The 22883-nt window shown below is 37.7% G+C and overlaps 1 protein-coding gene across 1 annotated transcript in view; it reads right to left on the bottom strand.

The window, feature by feature from the left end:
• Positions 1 to 22621, bottom strand: part of RNLS (renalase, FAD dependent amine oxidase) — a 266973-nt gene extending 244352 nt beyond the window's left edge. Inside the window, exons 1-4 of the mRNA XM_027111938.1 lie at positions 22431 to 22621; positions 21445 to 21550; positions 20698 to 20840; positions 13603 to 13761 (exon numbers count right to left, since the gene is read on the bottom strand). Coding sequence (XP_026967739.1) covers positions 13603 to 13761; positions 20698 to 20840; positions 21445 to 21550; positions 22431 to 22548 — 526 coding nt within the window. The 5' untranslated portion in view covers positions 22549 to 22621. The remainder of the gene's footprint in view (positions 1 to 13602; positions 13762 to 20697; positions 20841 to 21444; positions 21551 to 22430) is intronic.
• Between the last annotated feature and the right edge of the window lie 262 nt (positions 22622 to 22883).

A 22883-nucleotide genomic window follows, 5' to 3' on the forward strand; every position in this document is an offset into this window, starting at 1 on the left:
TTAATTCTCTTGCTCTTTTTTTTTTCCCAACACAAGTAACTCGTTCCTCAGAAGGACATTTAAGTAGGAAAACTCCCTCTGTCCCGTCAGGACCTGGAGTGTGTAATAAGCACAAGTACTGATAATATCAGTGCCAGATCACTCTAAGCTCCAAGGTGAATGAAAGTCTCTGCCATTTCTGCTGACCCTCAAGTTTTGGGAGGGTGGAAGAGAGGCAAAGATTAGCTTGGGTTCCCTCTCAGGCACTTAGAGAGAGAATATAAGATTAAGTGGAACCAACTCTCCGTGTCTAATATTTTTTAAATAATAATAAGGACAAGTAGATGAGGCAGATACGAAAGGTGAAGATCAAGATATAATAAATAAAAGGAATTTAATAGTAATAATTATTTTTTTGGTCTAAAATTGAGATCTCAGTTCATAAGCTTGCAGGAAGCCCAACAGAACAGCTAATATCTAAAGAAGTTAGAAATTGAATTATTTCCCCTCCTATGGAGATGGTCTGCTGGAAAAAGCAATTAAGCATATTATTCGATGAATAAAGAACTTTTGTTTCCTGTGCTTGTAATCAAAATCTTTTCATCAAAATCTCAAGGAAGAATGAAGAATTTAAACTTCTTTCAGTAAAAAGAATTGGTTCTCATTATTCCATCAAGGATGATGGGAGATTCTAGAAGTTCTAGGAAGAAGGTTGAAGGTATTCATTATGAGTAATATTTTATCATTATATTCTATGGTACATAATAAGTTCTGAATTATGCATTTTTGTAGTATAGATTACCAAAGCTCTAAGTTAAGTGTCTGTTTAAAGAGAGTGTATGTGTTAAGATTAGAAGCCTTTTGAACAGTGTTCCCCAAGTCCTCAAATGTTTTTTTCCTCCCAATCCAATTAGGTAAAGTCGTTTCCCATCTCAATGTATCTAGTCAGGTTTTAAAAGGTAGATGCCATATTTTTTGATGAACTAGGACCTCTGTTGTTTGTTCAACAGATGTTCACTGCATTCTGCCCCAAATCCACATTTCCAGCTTTATCTCCCCCAAATTCCCCACTGCAAAGCCTTTACTCCCACTAAGCCAATCTATTTTCAGGCTCCAATATATAAAACAAGTGTTGCTACTTCCAACTTTTTGCTAAGACCTGTTTTTTCTCCAAAGCCTCCTCTTCCTCTCCCTCTGCCTGTCCTTCATGATGTATTTCAGACTGGTCAGTATCCACTGAGTAAATAGAGACTGAGGTGTACATGTGTGAGGCGCTCACAAGCAGTAGGTAAGTCAGAACCAGCTCCTGTCTTCTTATGCTTTATATTCTTAAATTCTACCAGGAAAGACACACATTGCACAATGGATTAAGCCATTAGTTAATTACAATTGTGATAGTGTTAAAACATGAGGCGCAGGAAACTAGGCTAACATGTAATGGGAGAAATAGCCTGGTCTTGGTGGTTGGGAAGATATTATTGTGGAAGCAGTTTTAAATTGAATTTGAAGGCCGGGCAGAGGGCTAAAGTGGGGCAGAGGGAGGTCAACAAGCAAACTTTTTTGATGGGGGCATGGTTATTATTAAATTGGGATATATTAATAAAAGCATAGTAAGGAAATTCTTGCCTTCCAGACATTAAAACTGTAATAGTATTTTTGCTCCTTTATCCTGGCTCTCTGTAAAGTTAGGGATAAAAAGCGATAAAGAAGCCACTGGAGAAGGACCTGGCCATCTGCTCTCAGAGTTCTGAGAAATTACCAGTAAGAACTGGCCTTACTGCTCTGAGCCCCACTACCCAGTCAATATAGGAAGAAGACTCAAGGGGATATGAAAGCTCTCTCAGGAATGTCATATTCCTGGAGATAAGTTTTTTCCCCAAATCCTGTGAGCTGGGAGGAGGTGATTCCCCTGCCTAGGAAGTCCCCAGAGGATAATTCAGAAACAAACCCTGGGGAGGGAGCTCCAGGAAGGTTTGACAAGGACCATGTTTTCTGACTACGTACTTGCTGAACTGCAGAACCTACAGGGGCTGGGGCAAAGCTCTGCTGGTGTGCTGACTTCACTGCCTCTAGGCTATAGGAGGGGTTTGTTAACAGCCCCAGAAAGGCTCAGTGTGAAGCTGAAATCTGCCCACTGGGCCAAGAAAACACACCACACACTGTCTACATGGAACCAACACTAAGCATCAGACAACAAGAATGAAGTGCAGGGAAGCCAAGGCTACCTTCTTACCACCAACAAGCTGCCAGTCATAGGAGCAATCAATGTCTCCTGGAGAATATAGTCTGAAGGTGGGGGTGGGTAGATATTCAAAGAGAGACTGAAGGGGTGTGTGTATAAAACAGACCCCACAATTCACTCTGCCACAAGCCCCTAGTACCACATACAGGTCTACCTGGCACTGAAGTTCAAAAATAAACACAGCTGTGTCTTAAAAACCAAAATGAGACTATTCCAACAGCCAAAAGTGACTAGAAAGCTGGAGCAAATGATCAAGATGTCATTAAGGCACTCACTCTCTAGAAAGACATGGAGTTCAAATAGGGAAGTGTGAGGGCAGTTCCAGGAAAAAATAAAACTTCCTCATGTTTACACCCATATAGTTCAGACTCCTTAAAAATGAGTTAAGACCACAAAGTGATTATAAAGAAAATAGTGATGGTTTGGCAAAGGAGTAAATAAATGGAACAGAATAGATATCCAGAAACAGATGCAAGTATATAAGGAACTTATCATATAGCAAATGTGGAATTTCAATTTAGTGGGAAAAAGAAACTCTTATTAAATAAATGGTGCTGGTAAAATTGGTACCACTATGGGGGAAAATGCCCACAAAGCTAGATCCATATCTCATACCTTATAAAACACATATTATGTCAATAGATAAAGATTTAAATGTAAAGCATAAGAATTAAATTTATTAAAATATAATTTATAATATTTATATGACTTTAGAGTGAGATAAACAGTTCTTAGCAAGTCAGGAAATCCAGGAAATCTATAAAAGAAAAGATAGACTTGACTAAATAAAAATCTTAACAAATTATTATGGCAAATGACATAAACAAGAGCAAAATACAAATAAATGGTAGTCTGGTAGATATCTGTAATACCATATGAAAAACTTTAATATCTCATATGTAAAATGCTCCTAAAAGACAAATAGCCCACTAGAAAAGAAGGTGTAGGAGATGACCAGGACATTTACAAAAGAGGAAATCTAAATGTCCAATAAACTTATGAAATGAGGCTCAATCTCACTTTCAGTCAAGGTAAATGCAAATTAAAGCAAGAATGATGTACCTGTTTTCATTTATCAATTTGGCAGAAATCTTAAAAAGATTAATAAAACATTAAAAATGTCCAGTGCAAATGAGTATATAGAAAAACAGGCATTCTCAAACATTAAGAATGAGAATCATCACAAAATTTTTGGAAAGTAATACGGCAGTGTGTATTAAAACATACAGAGCTTTTGACCCCCAAATTCCAATGTTGGTATTTTATCACCCAATTTAGCAATAAACAGGAATAAATAGGAAAAAAAGAGAAACCACATGAATGCTATCAATAAACAATGAGATGAAAAACTAAATTCTGGTACTCCCAAACTAGAGAAAATCATGCAGCTGTTAAACAGAAATAAATTAGAAGTATTTATCCAAAGGAATTAATTTAAAATGCCAATTTCAAAACAATACATTTAGAAGGTGCCCATATGCCTGAAGCAAGGTGTGGAAGGGCACTCACTAAACTGTTAACATCAGTTACCTCCAGGGAGTGGGAAAGGAAGACAGCACAGGGAATGAATTACTAATTCAACTTTGGATTCCTTCATTTTTTATAAGATTACTAATCAGCTTTGTCATTTAAAGTAATAAAAAAAATATACTTGGGGAGAGGAAAAAGTAGGACTACTTAATTTTTTTAACTTACCCAACAAAATATAATACAGTAGACATTCAAAAAATATTTGTGGAATGAGGTAGAGAGAAATAGGAGGGAGATGGAATATGTTTAAATTTAAGTGTGTTTGTAAGGGATAAGAAGATGACCATTAATGGGATGACAAAGCACTGTAGATCCTATAAATAATGTGAGGAAAGGAATAAGAAATACTTGATAAAGCTGGCAAGTAAGAAAGTGGAAAAAAGTGAAAAAAAAAGTAAAATAAGTAAGTAGACATAGATGTAAAGGATAAATACAATATAGTTATTATTCCAATAAATGTAAAAGTGTTGAATTCTCCTATCAGAAGAAACAGACTTTTCATGTTAGATTTAAAAATTCAGCTAGGTGGTGTTCTCTGTAAATACCTAAATAAACATAAAACAACAAAAGTGATATTACTCACAATCTCTACAAATATAAAAGATTCCCCAATACGCCTAATAAGAAATGTGTAAGTTCTTAAGATAAAAGCTACAAAATTTTTCTGAAGGACTAAAAATACCTAAATAGAGAACTTTGACTTTCTTGGATGAGAAGATGCAGTACTGTAAAGACATAAATTCTTCCTAAATTAACACTCAAATTCAATGCAATTCAAATCAGTAGTCCAACAGGATTTTTTAATGAAACCTTATTCTAAGGCACACAGAGAGAAATAAAACATTAGATTAACAAAGAAAACTTAGAACAAAAGTCATCAAGAGGACCTTATTCTACTCTATATGAAAATAACTGTTTGCATCCAGTATGGAGTTTAGTGCAGAAAATTTTTGTTTCAGATTTGCACTATCAAAGCTACACTTTGCAAACTTGGAAACCTCCTAAATGTTCATCAAACTGGTTTAATACATAAAGGTAAATACAAAGAATAGAACACTATATAGTAAAAATTATGACAAATGTGAACATTCACTGGCATTGAAAAAATTTTCCTAAGATATTATAAAGTAAAAAAAATATTTTATTTCTACCTTAAAAATACCTAGAAATATGTATTAACTGGGTTAAGATCCATGGGGCTAGAATTATGAATGCATTTTATTTTCTTTTTAGTTTCAAGTTTTTCATCAATAAAGTGTATTAATTATAAATTCAAATTCAAAAATCACATAACATTAAAAGAAGAAAGATACTGAACAATTTTGTGTATGTCAAGTACAATATTAAGGTGCAAATTGGTGGTAGAATATCTGAAACCAGAGTATGTAGCCAGAGGTTAGAAAGGAAAACAGAGTGAGGTGACAGCCTGAGGAGCTCTGTTTTGCTTGCTAGAGCACCGATGTGAGAAAAGAGGGGGAGAGTACATAGGTGACTACTGAGAAAGTGGTTATTTACTAGGACATCTTTAGAAAGTTAAAAATGCACCCCTAGGATTTTTAATAGTTCATTAAAAACCTACCATCTGTGAATTTACTGAAACTTTTAAATGACTACACTTCAGGCGAACAAGTGTTTCAATTTTTAAAATGTAAGCCAAGTAAGCATTTTTTAGATGCAGTCAAATAAATAATATTTTATTGGATTGAAAACTTCTGTACTTTGAAGTAAAGTGGCATTTCCTTAGTCTAAAACTGTGTACCTTAAGGCTTGAAGGTTTCTATTCTTCCTTTGGTGGTTGTATTCTAGAATTTTAATAACAATTTCAGATTCTCCTAATTTATAATTAAATATACATGTATATGTATACATATATCTCTATTGCCATTGTAAATCTCCATTGTACAGCTGTGGAGTTTTATATTTCTAGATAAAGGATTTTTCATTTCTTTTAGACTATATTCATGTATGCATCCTTTAGTTATTATAGTTTGCATTCTTGAGACCTATAGGTTTATTACATCTTTGCTATAATATAGCAACCAGAAATTAAAGAACTCACCAAAATAAGTCATTTAGGGAAAATCAACTCTCCTTTCTCCACCCTCCAATCTATGAAAAAGATGCTCACTGTTGTGTTTCTAAAGGTTGGGATGCCTCCCGCCTCACATACAGACACGCGAAAGGGAAGTGTCTTTCTTTTTCAGAGTCTTAAGTTGGATTCAGCTAGTGGATTCCTGAAAGTGGGAGTGGGTAGGGAGTGGAGATGAAATGTTTAAGGGACAGGGGTTTGGGGGAGAGAGACAGAGACCTGGCTCTCACTTGTATACCCAGCCCAGCTGGGATCTTGCTGCAGAATGCCTTTGAAGCATGTCTCTCACCCTGGAGAGCAGTGGAAAGATCTCAGTGTCAGTACAGTGTTATCCCTAGAAAGGCATCCCTGAGTCCACACAAGGCAATGTGTCTAACCCATGTCAGAGGACCAGGGCTGGCCCAGCCCCACACAGCAGAGGAGGAGCAATAATGATGGCAACCTTATGGACTTACGCCCCACACCTCCCCTGTTTTCTGGCACTACAAAAGCCTGGGGCTCCTGTGTGATCCCAAAGGGAAGGGAGGCAGCTCTAATGATGACTGAGGGTGGGTTTCCTATCAGGTGGATAAAAAGATGCTCTAAGCAGATAATTTGTATATTTAGAGAAATGAAGGAACAGACGATCCTTTGCACCCTAGTGTTGTAAATTTTAACTCAAGATGACCATACGATATTCTGGATACAAATACACCATTGTTTGGCACAAGGGCAAAGTAATGTTTCTCACTGTGTTTCCAATATCCTTATTACCGATATCCAAAATCCTTACTAGGATTTTTCTGGCTGCCTTTTTGTGGGCACACATTTGATTGATAATAATGAATCATCTACAGAGATATCTCCCCCACTACCATTTGCTTATTCATAACCAAGAGCTCAGACCACATCATCTTATAAAAATGCTTTCACATCAGTTTCCCCAACACAGAACTTTTACACTTGTCAGACGTAAAGCTCATCTGTTATTTTTGTGCCCACACACAGCTTCACAAGAACACCTGGCCAATGGGCATGGCATCTTCTAAATTACTTGAGTTAGCATTTAGAAAAATGTCAGGAACATGGGGACGCTTAAGAAATATTCCCAAAATGATGCTTCCTCAGAGGTATGGGTGATCCTATGAACAGTGTGCATGGAAGTCACGCAGGTGGGGGTAGATGTTATGACAAGGTGTTTATTCTCTTACTCTGGTACAGGTTTGGGGGTGTGGGGTGAAGAGGTGAAGGAGGGAGTGAGGTTGTACCTCCCTCTAAAAGAGGTGGCTTTCATAAAAATGTCGCTGTTGACTTGTGAAAAAGCTCCAATAATGACTTACTCCTCTTAAAAAAGTGATCAGTTCGTTAATTAAAAGTTAATTAATGTAGAGTTTTCAAGGCGGTTGTCATGTTCTTTCACAACAAGGAATATGTCTGTAATGTATCCTACTTGTAAAACCCTGAAAATAAAATAGCCACCTTTGTTTAATCCCCAACACCAAGCATACAACCCTTTAAATAGACATCTCAGACCTTTTCCTTAATGGTAAAAAGTCACAAACACTAAAAAGTTACTGGGAACATTAACTTTAATACTTCTAAATCCTCTACTCAGATTACCTCATGTAATCTTCACTGTAATCCTATGTGGTTAGATAATGTTATTTACCCTCATTTTAGTAACATGGAAATCGAAGCTCAGAGAGGTTAAGCAACTTGCCCCAAATCACCCAGACAGTAAGTGGCAGAGCTGGGTTACGAATCCTGGCTTTGTCAGTCTACGTTCTTCACTCCCTCCACAGAGTAGCCAACGCTAAATAAGTAGTATAAAACCCAAGTGCTAGAGAAGGTTCTGAACGCTTTCCCTGAAGCACAGAGCCCTCAGGAAGCTCTGAAGAACTCAGAGGCCCAGAGCTGAATCCTGAAGGACAGAGAACACAAAGGATGTGTCAAATTGTTCTAGGCAATGGGAGCTTTGTGAGTAAACGCACAGATGAAGAATGTGTGGTTCATTCAAGGAACCCAGAGGAGACCAGGATTCCTCTAGAAAGGAGGCCAGCTAGATGACTCTCCTTGCCTCTCTCAACTCTCTTTTTGGCAACTCTCCTGATCTGTGGCCACGTGCTCAGCATGGACCACACTTTTGTCTGCTTTCTGAAGTAATGTTAGGGGGCTTGAGGGCTTTGGTCCAAAATTAGCAGTGTTTTACGGGGTGAGGGTAGGGCAGGACTAGCACATTTTCTCCCCGGAGGGTTACTGACATGCTTCTGCTCAGATGAATATGGTTCTCACCTCTATGGATTCATCTGGTCAGAGCAGGAATGCACGTGAGTCTACACGGGGATAGGAGGAGTGGCTCTCACACGGAGAGTCCAGCTCCAGACCCAGTCTGTCTCCTTCTCTCTCTGTGTCTCTCTGCCTCTGTCTCTGTCTCTCTTTCTTTCTCTTTTCCTTCCTTCCTTTCCCCTCCCTTTCCTTCATTCCTTCCTTCTTTCCTTTCGTTTCATAAAAAAAAAAAAATTAGCCTTCTGGTTTTAAGGATGTGAGATAGCATACCAAACTATAAAGGAAGATTATTCATTAGGAGACCTTTAAAAATATGCATTCCTGGGCTCCCCTGGTGGCGCAGTGGTTGAGAGTCCGCCTGCCGATGCAGGGGACGTGGGTTCGTGCCCCGGTCCGGGAAGATCCCACATGCCGCGGAGCGGCTGGGCCCGTGAGCCATGGCCGCTGAGCCTGCGCGTCCGGAGCCTGTGCTCCGCAACGGGAGAGGCCGCAACAGTGAGAGGCCCGTGTACCGCAAAAAAAAAATGCATTCCTTTAATATAAGCCTGTGGGAGAAAACCTGAGGAGCCCCATGTCAGAGGCAGTCTGATGTAGAGGAAAGAAATTTTCCATACATTGTTTACCCCACATCCTTTCCACTGCCTCTGCCACTTTCCTAGCAGGAGTATGAAAGAACTATGGCAGGAAAGTCAGGTTTGTGGATTTCAGGCCCAGATGTTCCATTACAGTTGATGAAGAGCTCTATTGAAGTGTGTAGGAAACATGAAATCAAGACAATAATGATATTTGAAAGGCGCCTGCTTTTTTCTTGACCACACTTTCTCCTGTCCAGCCCCTAATAAATTGTATGAACTTGTACAGGGCAGATGCTGTCTTAAATTCCTCATCGGGGTGGAAGAAGCAATGAGCCTCAAGCTTCCTCCTAGTCCTAAAATTCTATGATCCATCCAAGGTTCACGCTTTCATCCTAGTACCGTGACTCAGGGACCAAGCCAGGACCAGTAGACTCTAAGATTAGCTGAATTCTAGGAGCTTGTAATCAAGTTGGGAAACAAGACAGATGCTCAGTCATTTGGCAGATGTTGACTGAACAATAATAGTGGTGTGTGGGTCTGCATGCACCTTGGTACTTGATGCTGGGTGGGGATGCGGTGGTCTATAGGAGCTCTTTCCGCCTGGATTTTATGGTTTAGTGGGAAAGAAACTTACCGGAATATAAGAATCATAATAAAATCTGATGAGTATAATGATAAGGCAGAATGTCCCAAACAGGCTTAACTGGGAGGAAAAAATTCCCATAAGGTGCTTGTTAAAGGTATGGATTCCTGGGCCTGACCCAAACCCTAACAATCAAAACCTTCTCAAAGGTGCCCCTTAAGTGTTTTCAACTCTCAATCTTCATTAGGCAAGTTTGGAAAACATGGTGATCAAAAATGAGCGGGACACTGTGGGAACTCACAAATACATGAAACAATCAGTATTAGGGTAGTCTGACACCGTGTATAACGGTGGTTACGTGTATAACGTAGGGTAGTCTGACACCGTGTATAACGGTGGTTACATGTATGGGCTCTGGAGTCACACTACTAAGGCTCATATCTCAGCATCACCACCAAGAATGGAAATAACAGTAATTAGGATTGTTGTGAGGATTAAGTGAGCTAGTTTTTATAATATTAATATATAGAGAGTAGCACTGTTATAGAACCAGATGGCAAATCATGAATCATAAGAGGTTCACTATATAGTTCATAAAGCTTCCCTGTTCTCCTAACTGGGAGAATGTAGTAAGTGTAATAAGTAATTGCCAAAAAAAACCTAGTTCTGTTTCTTTTGTAAAAAGGAAAATAGGGAAAGGGAGGATGGATAAGGGAAAATCCAGACCACACTGTAATCAAAAGGGAAGTCTTTCATGTAAGAGATGGTACTATATTGATTCTAAGGGGTAGACATGATTTAAAAAGAGAGACAGAGAGAATGAAAAGACGAGCACAAAGAAAACCAAAGACACAGGGCTGCTTATAGTTTGTATGAATGTGAGACCTGTAGCACAGCCCTAGTTCTGTCACTAATTAGCTATGAACTTTTGGGTAAGTTAATTATCATGGACCTAAATTTATTTCCTTGTGTGAACGGAGTTTTGTGAATTATATTACAGATAGTTTTACAGCCTATATTTCGGTCATCTTCATAGTTCTCTCTAGTTAAAAAAATTTGGAGGGGAACTGCAATATATACTGCGTCCACTAGATGGCAATAGATAGCTTTGTAAATGGAGGTCTTTCACAGAAACTGAAGGTGTCTAATAAGCAAGCAAGAGTGTATTTAAGGTTCTTGAGAAACAGAGAGATGACACTAATTCCTCATACTGAGGTCCTTATTGAGATTTATAAGATAAATAGAAATCATATGTTTTTAATCCCTTTGTTTTAGACCCACAGGTATTCAAGGGTCATGTTAGGACATTCTGATTTAAACCTTTACTGCTAAAATGGGTTATTTCATAACAACGAAGCAAACAAAGAATTGCTTGCATGAGGTCCAATTCTGCCCTGAGCCAGTAAAACCCCCCAAAGATCCTTACTCTTAGTCAAAAGTACCAAGTCAATCATTCTTAAACTTTTTCATCATAAAGAGCCTACATATCCCACCACTAAAAAAGAAAAGGAAAAAAGATCTATTTCCTCTTCAGCACGATACACTTTTTCAAATGGTGTCACCATTATCATTTTTTATAGTAAGAGTAAACTATCCTTATCTTTAAAGTTACGACAGTTCAAAAAATTGTATCAAAGAAGATGAAAATCATCTTCAAGCAATAACAATGTTATTAAACTATTTTGGGTAGATAGAAAAGAAATAGCAATGCATTCTTTTATCTTTTTTGAATTAAAAATATTTTTAAATCTTCCCATGTTAGTAAATATATTAATGATCACTAGCATTTAATATTTCACAGCTAAATATTTACAAATTGTATTCAATATACTTTAACCAAAATGTCTGGCCTCTGCGACAACACTTTCCTTCACAAATTGACAGAAACGGCCCCATTTAAAGATGAGTAATGATTAGACAGGGACCTATGCAGAGAAAATGAGGAAGACAACAGAACGTACAGAACCTAACAAATGAGCTGATGAAAAATACATAGCAGAAAAATTTTTCCAGGAAGCAGATTAGTTCAACAAACACTTAGCCAATGACTTGAAAACAGTGAAGGAATATATGACCTCTTTGAAACAATATCTCAAGGAAGGAAGCAAAAGGAACACATTTGAAAACTACATGAGTGACATAGAGGAAGGCTAGAAATAGAAAATAAAAATAATGCAAAGACCAAAACTGACAGTGAGTTGAGACAAACAGCAGATATGGAAGGGAAATACTTTGAAGTTTTTAAGATACTCTGAGATCATAATAAATGGAACAGATATAGATAGATGGTCATGTAAGTATTAGAAGGAAACAGCTGAAAATAAGGGAAAAGCTGAATCTTCAAATACAAAATGCACAACACGATTCATGAAAAACTGACACAAAACTATTAACAATAAGATATATCTTTATGAAATTACTCAACTCAAAGATAACCAAATACAAAAGAGGTACTTCTAAAATAAAATATCTCTGAAAGGCTAAAAGTAAAAAGGATGCACCGGACAAATGAAAATAAAACAATGAGCATCTCATTTATCAGTCAAGAATGATACGAAAGCAAAATAAAATGAAAATGACACTAAAGAAAGAACTTAAGTTAAAGGGTAAATTTTAATGAAGAAATATTATGAATCAAATAATGTGGTATAAAAAAATCATAAAGCAAAATTTGTTTCCCAAAACCCCAGGAAAGACAGAAATACAATAATAGTAGAAGAATTTAAGTTACCTCTCTCAAACCAACACAGTTCAGCTACTCAAAAAATAAGGATAAAGATGATCTAAATAAAATTATTAATTAGCAGGCCCTTAAACATCTTAGGACTCAGTCTATGCCATGGTATTATATTTTATATGTCATTCAATACAAATATTGAGAAATACCTTCAAAATGCAACATTGAAGGGTCTCCACATACAAAACTATGTAGCTTTTAAAAATTGGAATATGTAATTTACAGTACCACTGAATATACTAACCAATAACTGTTTTAGTTAAGTTACAGTATGTTATTTAACACTCTCAAAATCAATCCAATTATTACAGAATCCGAGGCAATAAATTATCCTACTTTAAAGTGACTTTGGCAACACACTAGAGGTAGACTCATGAAAGAGATCTTTGAAATTCGTTTTTTACTTTGCCTATAGCTATCTAATAAACATTCCAATCCTTTGTATATGTCTCAGACTGTACAACAAAAGAAGCTATATATTGCTACTGCATGGTAGAACTGATAGTCAAACTGCTTTCAAGATGTAATATGCAGCTACATTCTTCCTCAGAGAACAATCTCTATTACAGTTCTAAATCTAGGATCTATAAATGATATTCATTACCAGTTTTCTTTCTAACAGTGGCATAAGGCTATTTCTCAATCAAATCCAATATCACCTTCAGTCATGCCACCAAGTCAAAAGCTACAGGCATGTCACATCCCCAAAGCCTTGCCACCATCACCAGACTCTGCTTTGTTATAACTCATGGACTTCAAAGCAAGATGAGGTATCCTCCAGAAATCAATGACTTTGATGTGTCAGGGTCAGTCAGACATGATTAAAGGGAGGAGAATAATCAGTTAAACCTGGCATAGGTAGATACAAAGCAGAGCTATAGAAAAGCTTTTCTTAAGAATCCAGGTAACAGGGAAATCTATAGAGACAAAATAGATTACTGTTTGCTTAGAGTTGGAGGCAGAGATGGGGGATGGAGGGACGGAGGTGAGAGCTTTAGGATATGGGGTGTCTTTCTGAGGTGATGAAAATATTCCAAAATTGAGTGTGGGAATGGTTGCAGTATGTCGTTGGATATACTAAATACCATGGAAATATACACTTCAAATGGATGAGTTATATGGTATGTGAATTAGTCTCAAAGCTGTTTTTTTAAAAAGGAGGTGGGAGAAGCCAGGTGAAAGGTGAGTCAACAAATCACAATCAGGGAAGAACAGGAGACTCACACTCAAGAACGATCCAAGGTGAGGTTTACCAGGCTTGTCACATAATCAATGCTTATATCATAAAAACCTTCTTTTTTCCAGAATGGCCACAAAGAGACTGTTCTTCTTTTGGGCCAAACTACTACAACTCCATCAAAAATACTTACTTCTTAAAGGCAAGGAAAAAAAGAGAAATATTCCATTTTTAACTGGGTTTTTAAAACTCTGGATTTCAATTTGACCTAGACTAATATAATGAACCAGACCATAGTGTCAGTTTTTAAAACATGCAAATCAGTAGAATCCCTAATATACCCTTTGCTAAGTCAGTTAAACTGAATTCACGCTCTCTCAAAGGAAGCCCATTCCCTAAGGTAAACAGTGCAGGCTGAGACTCACAGTTGACGATGTCACCTTGAAGCTGCAGAATCTGGGGAGCTGGCATCGTGAGGACAGCAATATCAAACTGCTCAGGGGAGCCTGTTTCCCTGAGGACTTCCCACTTGTCATTTCTCAGGTTGATCTGGGTCACACATTGTCTGAAGTAGACATCAGCACCTGTTCCAAAAGCAAAATCATATTCACATAATCAGGATTTTCCATACGAATGAGAGGGAAGAGAAGAGTCACAAACTGGATCCACTCAGATGAGTAAAATGGAAAAGTTCTTCTTGTACAGCCCCTGGGCTTCACTTTCTTTACTTTCTGTCTCGTTTAATGGGAATCCCTCCCTTCTGGCACCCTTGGACCTCCCTAACAATGCCTGCTCTGGGGAAAAAATAATAATACTACTACAATTAATAATAATAGAAACCATAGATATCTTTCATTAATCATCTACTGTATGTCAAGACTATGCCAAACACTTGATATACATTATACCAATTCATTTCCCAGATAAGGAAACAGATTTAGAAATGTCACGCCATGATTTAAATCCACATCCACCTGACTCTAAAGTTCATTATCTTTGTAGAGCAAGTATACATCTTAGTAAAGCTGTAAAGAATCCTCTCTAGTAATACCAAGAAAGAGCAATATTACCTATTAAAAGTATCAATATTCCCTATTAAAAGTATCAATATTCCCTATTAAACCTGAAAAAAAAACTCTGAAGAGAAATCCAAGTCTCATCGATGGATCAACTACCTTTATGACAAAGAATCAAAATGAAGAGAAATACAATCTGGAATATCCTCTCATAGCATTTCCCTTATTTGGATTTATCACAAAGATATTTTAATAATTATTTGAGTAGTTATATGATTAATATTTTCTTCCCTTTTAATTTGTAAGCTCCACAAGCCACAAATTATGCCTGCCTTTTCTATATATAGCATATAGCATATAAAGTATTGTACTTGGCATGTACTAGGTATTTAATCAATATTTGTTTAAGAGAATGAATTATGAACCATAAACTGAAAGATAGGAAAATATAATTGGATCATTAAGTCTCCTTGGTATACTAGTACTTACCTCACATTCCAGTTGTGAGAAAAATTTTATGTTAAAGCAAATCTACTTTTATTTGGCCTCGTGAATAGAAAAGAAGTAAATAAAAATGGAATAAGGGGGAAAAAGCACAATGAAAGATCCTGTCCATCACTGCATGGGACACCTCGTGCTCCTAGCCACTAAACATCCAGCTTAAATCCAACCTTTGCCATGAAGCTTCCCATCCGCGGCTACTCCAGCTCAATGTGATCCTTCTCGTCTGGACAATCACTGCCTTTACCACTCTTTCTGACATTGATCCAAAGTATCTCTATGCTTTAGGTGTGTCTTATCTATCCCAAAATACTCTCTCGGGCTCCTCCATGTCAAGTCTCCAGATCTCATATACCTTTACATCTTTCACATTCCCTTGAATAACTCTACAACATAGTAATTACAACTTTTTAAAATCAAATGCAAATATGGTAGAAGGAACGAGGCCCAGGGGTCAATCTCTTTGAGGCAATTAGCATCATTCTGCTCAAAGATTAGAGCAAGGGCTTCTAAATAGTGCTTCAACTTGCCTGAGGGTTTCTCTAAGGCCCCTCCTCTGGGAAGGCACAAATAACTGGAGCTTTCAACTCACACCCACCATCCCCTTTACTCCAACCAGAATGGCTCCACTTCCCTCTGTTCTATTGATTTAGGATGTCTCACCGCTCACTTACCTCACTCTAGTCCTGGCCCTGACTGGGACCTCAACTAAGTCAACTGATTATATGTTTCATTCAGTTGTGTTTTCACATAATATTCCCTTTGAAAACAGCATTACATTGGGTTTGTTTTTGGTGGTGAGTAGGTGTGTGTGTTTAACAGAATTGAAGTCCACTAACTAGAAATTCTCCATATCCAGTCAAACGTCTTGGACATATATCCCAGGGGTCCCAAAGTGTTCTGCAAGATGTATATCAGTCAGCACCAGCAGCACCTTGGAACTTGTCAGAAATGCAAATTCTCAGGTCCCAACCCAGACCTACCGAATCAGAATCTGGGGATCAGGCCCAGTAGCCTGCATTTAACAAGCCTCCAGGTTTGTTACCATGTACTTTAAAGTGTGAGACCACTGGGGTAGATAGATAGACCCAAATCCAACACCACCACTGGCAAAGTCACTCAAAAAATAGCATTTTCCAAGAGTTAGGGGCAATGGTATAGCTGCTCTGACTAACCAGGAAGTTTTCCTGTCCAATTGCTAGGAGTCAGTTTCAGGGAAAGTGGCATTTCCTTGTGAAAGTTAACTAATAACTTTTGAAAGGACCACATGACCAAATCTATAGGCTATGGAAAATCATTTTTAAACACTTAGAGAACTAGATAATATCTCTCAATCTGAGCTTAGTAAATTTGACCATGTCCCTCTCTTGCATAAAATCCTTCAGTGGTTTCCCACTGCATTTAGGATAAAGTATAAAATCTTAACATTGCTTACAAAGCCCCTTATGATCCGGCTCCTGCTTCACTCTTAAACTTCACCTCTTACTGTTTTCTCCCTCATTCACTACGCTCCAGTCATGATGACCTTTTCATTCCATAACCGCACCATCTTCCTCCTACTTTAGAACAGTTGCAACTTGATATGCCCACTCTTGCTCACCTTTCAGGTACCCATGGAAACATTAGCTCCTCAGAGATGCTTTCCCTGACACATTTCCCATACCTCACTCCTCTCAAACTCACATTAGTTTAGGTCCTATTATTATAGCTCTCTCACAAGGCTCTCACTCTTTCTTCTTAGCATTTATTATGTACCCTTTTTATGTGTGTGAAATTAGTTTTTGTCTTTTCCCCCCACTACACTATATTAACAAAGGCAAGGTCCATGTGTTTTATTTACCGCTATTTCCCCAGGACATATTTCATAAAAATAAAAAAGTCTGCAGATAACTACAAAGATATCAGAACACAAAGAAGTTTTAGCCATTTTACAAAGGCAAATATGTTTCTGTTATTTATTTATTCAATGTGTATCTCCTGCCTTCTTCCATTTTAGAGAGAGAATCTAAATTCATTTTCCTCCAATAATTTCCTACAAAAGGTTTCAGTTCAGAACTGCTGAGATGGACCTGAAGAGATGTAAGCAATGTCTAACTAAATGCACTGCTTAAACTGCAGAGTGCTTAACCAAGGCTCCTGGGCTATCTTCTACCTTCTCTCTGACAGACACTGTTATGAGAATTAGAAATGATGTATGTTAAGAGCCTAACATAGTATCAGATAAATGGCACTTAACAAATGATAGAGTAGCTTTTGTTCTTTTGAATTTCTCCCACCCCCAACAATGACAACCAAAAAAGTAAAACAACAGAAAAAGCACATTTTACTTACTCAAGAAGATTGTATTAATTGGGAAGACAGGCAGTAGGTAAAACTGATGTCAATAAACGCAGTTTTCTCTGTAATAAGCTTAATGTGAACACATGAGACAATAAATGAGAACAGACCATAAGGTGAAGAGGCATGTGCCTATTTCCTCCTGCCCTTTACTACTTATTCTGGGAAACTGGTCTACTTAAATATTGGCTTTAGAGAGTTGAACCTATTCTAAAGCATACCTGATTAGACATACCCAATACAGATAATTTCCCTGGAAGTCTAGTCCCAAACTAAATAAAACTGGTTGGACCATCAGACTGTGGGGTTGTGAACTCAACTGATCTCAAAATGTAGAGTATTTTTTGGAATGACTTGGCAATTTGGGTTCTTATGCGCTGAGCACGTGCAAAGGTCAGCTTCATTCAAGTAGAATATTTTTTAAACTAACATTTATCAAGAGATTTCTATGTACATGGCCTATTATTTGCTTAAATTGACAATGAGTGCATTATATCCTTTATTCCTCCCAAAACTTAGTACTAGGTACTGTTATTGCTCTCATTTTTCCAATGAAAGAACCAAGGTATAGACTTTAAAACTTTCCTAATATTACATAGCTAGGAAATGGTGGTAGAATGTGAATTTGAATCCAGGTCATTTTGATTACAGGGACTCTCTCGACTTATATTGTGGAAACAACTAAAATAAGATAGAAACCATTTATAGCACAGAAAGCTTTAAAGAAGTTTAAAGAATGCTTAAATGGATATAATTATAAAATTTTAAATGGTATAGATAGGGTCTACAAAGCCTATAATAATGGATCTGGGTAGAGGGTGGAAAGACCTCTTGAAGCAGTACAAAGATAATATTTAAATAAACTAAGAAAAAGTTTATATACACTCAAAATATGTAGACCTTGAACTCAATTATATAAAAACTCATTTTAAAAAAAAGCAGAAAGTATGTCACAAAATGGACTTAGTGTTGATATCATAGTGACACTTTCCCCTGCTATTTTTCTGTATTTTCCAAATTTTCTACCAGTAGTATGTAATTCTTTTTTAAAAGTTACTTTTGAAATAAATATTTTACATAGTGATAAGAAAATCTAAAGTACTCACACTCTGAACAGACTGTACAAATTGAAAGAATAAATAGGTTTTTACTAAGAATTGGCTAAATTAGAATGAATATATGTATATTTATATATCTTAGAAATCTAAATCTATATCACTATACCTACCTACTAGGTACAAGGTACTATTAGATTCTGTTTGAGCTACAAATAATTAAATATGACCTCTTCTGCCAAGAGTTTCCAAAGCAAAATTGGAAAATAAAGCATATATTCCCCCAAACACGTAACACAAAAGGGTGTAGGTACAATGTATTCAAGGAGTGTCCCTCAGCTATATGAGGCAGGACTTTGGTTCATGTATCATTAGTGCCTAAAACAGTATATAGTAAGCACTCAGTAAATGTTTATTGAATGAATGGATGTATGCATGCATGGATGGCTAGATATATAATACAATTAGTAAGTACTTGGAAATTTTAGTAAGTATGCACATCTAATTTGGGTTAAGTAAAAATCATGATGGAAATGAGATTTTTTTTTAAAGTTGTATGGTGGCAATATATGAAGCTGATGGTGACATTCTACAAAATGTCCAAATGGTGTCACCATCTGTGATGGTTAATTTTATGTGTCAACTTGACTGAGTCATGGGGGTTCCCATATATTTGGCAAACATTATTCTGGGTATGTCTGTGAGGGTGTTTTTAGAAGAGATTAATATTTAAATTGGTAGACTGAATAAATCAGGTTGCCCTCCCTAACATAGGTGGGTATCATCCAATCAATCAAAGGCCTGAATAAAACAGAAAGGCTGACCCTCCCAGGAGTAAGACAGGCAGTAGGTAAAACTGATGTCAATAAACGCAGTTTTCTCCGTAATAAGCTTAATGTGAACACATGAGACAACAAATGAGAACAGACCTATGTTCTGTTCTGTTCTGTTCAGTTCGAAGACAATAGCCTTCGAACTGGGACATTGTTTTATTCTCCTGCCTTCAGACTTGAACTGAAACATCAGCTCTTCCTGGGTCTCAGGCTCACCAGCCTTTGGACTGGAACGGTACCTTTAGCTCTCTGGGGTCTCAGGCTTTTGGACTGAAACTAAACCATCAACTCTCCTGCGTCTCCAGCAGATCTTCAGACTTGCCAGCCTCCAAAATCACATAAGCTAATTCTATACGATAAATCTTTATCATATATATATCGTATATATATATCCTTTTGATTCTGTTTTTCTGGAAAATCCTGATGAATACACCTTCATAGACTAAATCCTAGATGGAGAAATGGCTTCACCCAGAATGGTATTTACTATGTCCTCATGTTGTATATTCAATCTCACTGGCCCCTCCCATGCCCAGTATCAAGGATTCTCAGGGTTCCCAATTAGTAATATTTGATGAAGGAGACCAAAAAAAACCAGTAATTATTCTAGAAATAGCTTATGAAACAAAACAAATACTCAGCCTTATACCTTTCCTCAGTGCTCTTCAGTTGGGCAATTATTTATGATTCATCAAGAAGCTTATTTCTGTTTTAAAAAATAAATCATTTATCATCCAAGATGATTTATCATCTTTTTCAAAAAAGTCAATTTTAAAACACTTATAAAATAAACATATTATAAAATAAACATAAAGAACAAATGAAAATCCTCATAGAAAATGGGCAAAGGTTATGAATAAGACATTCACAAGAAAAAAAAGCACAGATGTGGTTAGCAAAACAAAGATGCATAAACTCACTCATAATTAAGTAAATGCAAATCAAAACACAAGGAGATACCATTTTAACCCATCACATGGGCAAAACTTTTAAATTTCCATAATATCAGGATGTGTGGAAAGAGACGTTCTCCTTCACTATTGATGAGATATTCTTTAAGAGGAAGAGATGGCACAACCTAGTTAAATAAAAAATGCACATACCATTGACACACCTACTGTACTGCTAGGAACTGATCCTACAGATATGCTTTCAAAAGTATGTCAGGGTTAAACATTGCAGTAATATTTGTATTAGCATAAACCAAAACAACCCCTCATCCCCCCCAAACAATCCACATGCTTACCAGAAAGTTAACAGTTAACTAAATAACAATACACACATACCATGTAATACTGAACAGGCATTGAAAAGAATGAAGCACACTGAATTTGCTGATATGAAAATAGACCCACGATATGATTCACTCTATGATTATGCATCAGTCAGGAATCTCCAGAGAAATAGAACCAATAGGATATATATAGACATAGATAGAGATAGAGATTGATTTATTATAAACATAGATGAGAAAAGTATAGAATGGCTTATGTAAAATAATCTCGTTTCTGTTTTAAAAAAGAATATATACAAATATATGAATAGGTAAATAGAGACAGCCACGGAGAACAATAGATAGATGCATAAACATTTTTCTGGAAGCATATTATTGGAAACAATGATTACTTTAGGCGAAGACAACTAGCTATTGAGTGGTGAGTAGGAGAACATTTACTTTATTTTATAACTTTCTTTATAGCATTAATATTTACTTATGTGTATAACTTTTATTTTAAAATGCTAACTTTAAAAGAAGGCAGAAAAAATTCTCTTCTCACCTGATTCTTTCAAGTAATGGTTAATAATTGAAGAAACTCCGTCAGGTGCCACAAAGTTACAATCTCCTTCTTTTATCACCATTCCTTCAATAGGAGAGGTCAGAGGCTTCAAAACACCAGGAGCTAACAGTTCATCATAAAAACTGAAATAAATCAATATGTATAACATAACTATAAGCTATACTTAGCTCTAAATACTATATTCTCTTCCAAGAATTCTTAGAGATTACAATCCTAAATAATAACTAGAAATCTTCTATGAACAACTCAACATATGTTTTATGTTAATAAAAACTATAATTCAGGTGAAGAATGGAAATGTTTTGAGAATCCATAGTCTTTTGCTAATCTTAGTCAAAGGTCTGTTTTCTCATATATTTCAAAATTAAAGACAGTGAAAATAAAAAGAAAGATATTCAATACACCAGGTTTAAATCTGGTTAAGATTGACTTCATCACAGCTATCTGTCCTCTTCCTCAGCACCAACATATGAACTCTTATTTATTGAGCCCTTACTATGTTCCATGCAACATCTCATCTGATGGTCACAACAATTGGATGAGGTATGTATTACAATCTCCCCGCTTTACTCAGGTTAACCTTTTACTGCTAATATGATCAATGATGATAATATAATTTCACTATATTACAAGGGTCAAAGTTTAACCCTGCTAAAAATGGATGATTTGTATCTTTTTACATCCTCCAACCAGTAAGACTGATTCCACCCCTTTCAACTGACTCACCTCTGGTGTTTTTTGGCGTAATGAGGAGTGCAGGTGATGTACTGGGCACCCAAGTCCACTGTGCTCTGTGGATTATGAGGACTGCTGGCTGTGGTCATTCTTCCCCCTGGAATTAGTCCCCAGGAAAATGTCTTAGTGCATTAGAATGAACCTTTTGCAGTTGACGCTATTCACCCCAGGTTACCACAAATAGATTACTTAGAACTGTTTCAGGACACATTTTAAATTTTTTTAAAAAATTTTTTACTTTCATAATAATTAATATATTTTTAAATATTCTGTTTTCTCCAGATTACAGACATCTAGAAAACGTTTTTTTATACTGAAGATTTTTGTCATCTAACATTGTCAGGAAGTAATTAAGAGACAATTTGGTCACTGAGTGTGAGATACTTTTTTAAAAGAACACATGAATGCGCCACCCTTCAGCACTGTGACTGAGGCATCTATTTACCTGAGTAAAAGGAATGAACGAACGGACAAAAGAAAACAAAATAATGAATGAAACGTCAGCATGAACGAATCAACGAATGCTTTCCCTCCTGCAGTCAGATTTCAGGAGATGGACAGGATGCTGTCAACTAAATCTTCGTAAAGTCTTGGTCAATGACCACTTGAGGAGTCTCACAATCTAGAGATAAGCCTCCAAGGCACAGAGCGGCCAAGAAAAAAATCCATTTCTTAGCGACAGCGGCAGGCCCAGGATTTGCAAACTCCAGTCAGGATCCCTCCCAGGCCGCTCAGGCCGCCCTCTGAAGCGCTCTCGGCACTCCCGCCCCACCCCCCAGCCCAGCCGGGGTCGCCGCTTCCACCCGCGCGCCCTCTCAGGCCTTACGGGCGCCGGAAGTCTCCGATCACGTGACCAGACGCCCGCCGAGCTGCTGGATTTTTTTCACAGACTTACCCCGAGAGGGCCCACGCCACCTCAGAAGCAATGGTCCCCGCAGGCTTCTTTTCCCCCCCGTTTCGGCCGGGAGACGACCCACCTGAGTCCTCGGCCTTGTCCCACACAGCAAGGTGCAAAGGACGGGTCGCCGCCTTCCTCAGCAGCGCTGCGCACAGGCTTCCCGTCAGCCCGGCGCCCACGATCAGCACCCGCGCCATGGCCCGCTGTCTCCGCGGCGGGGTGGCCAGCCTGCAGTAGGTGGAACAGCCAAAGCTCAGCGGGTTAGAGATGTCGGCTCCGCGCTCCGGGCCCCACCCGGTCCTTGAGCAGTTCCTCGGCTGGCCTGCAGGGGACGGAGAGGAGGCGACCGGGGCTGAGGGGATGATAATTGCTGAAGACCAGCAAACCTTGGCTTTCCCCTTGGTTTGAGGGCCAGCAGCTGGCTTCCAAGACAGGCTGGCCCCATCCGATAAGCTGTGAATTCCAGCCTGCCCCTCGCCCCCTGTAAACCTGTAAATCATGTAGGTTAGAGTGTGAGACCCCGCCTCGCCAC

The sequence above is a fragment of the Aethalodelphis obliquidens genome, unplaced genomic scaffold (assembly GCF_003676395.1).
Source record: "Aethalodelphis obliquidens isolate GAN/ISIS:26980383/991018 unplaced genomic scaffold, ASM367639v1 scaffold11, whole genome shotgun sequence".
Lineage (NCBI taxonomy): Eukaryota > Metazoa > Chordata > Mammalia > Artiodactyla > Delphinidae > Aethalodelphis > Aethalodelphis obliquidens.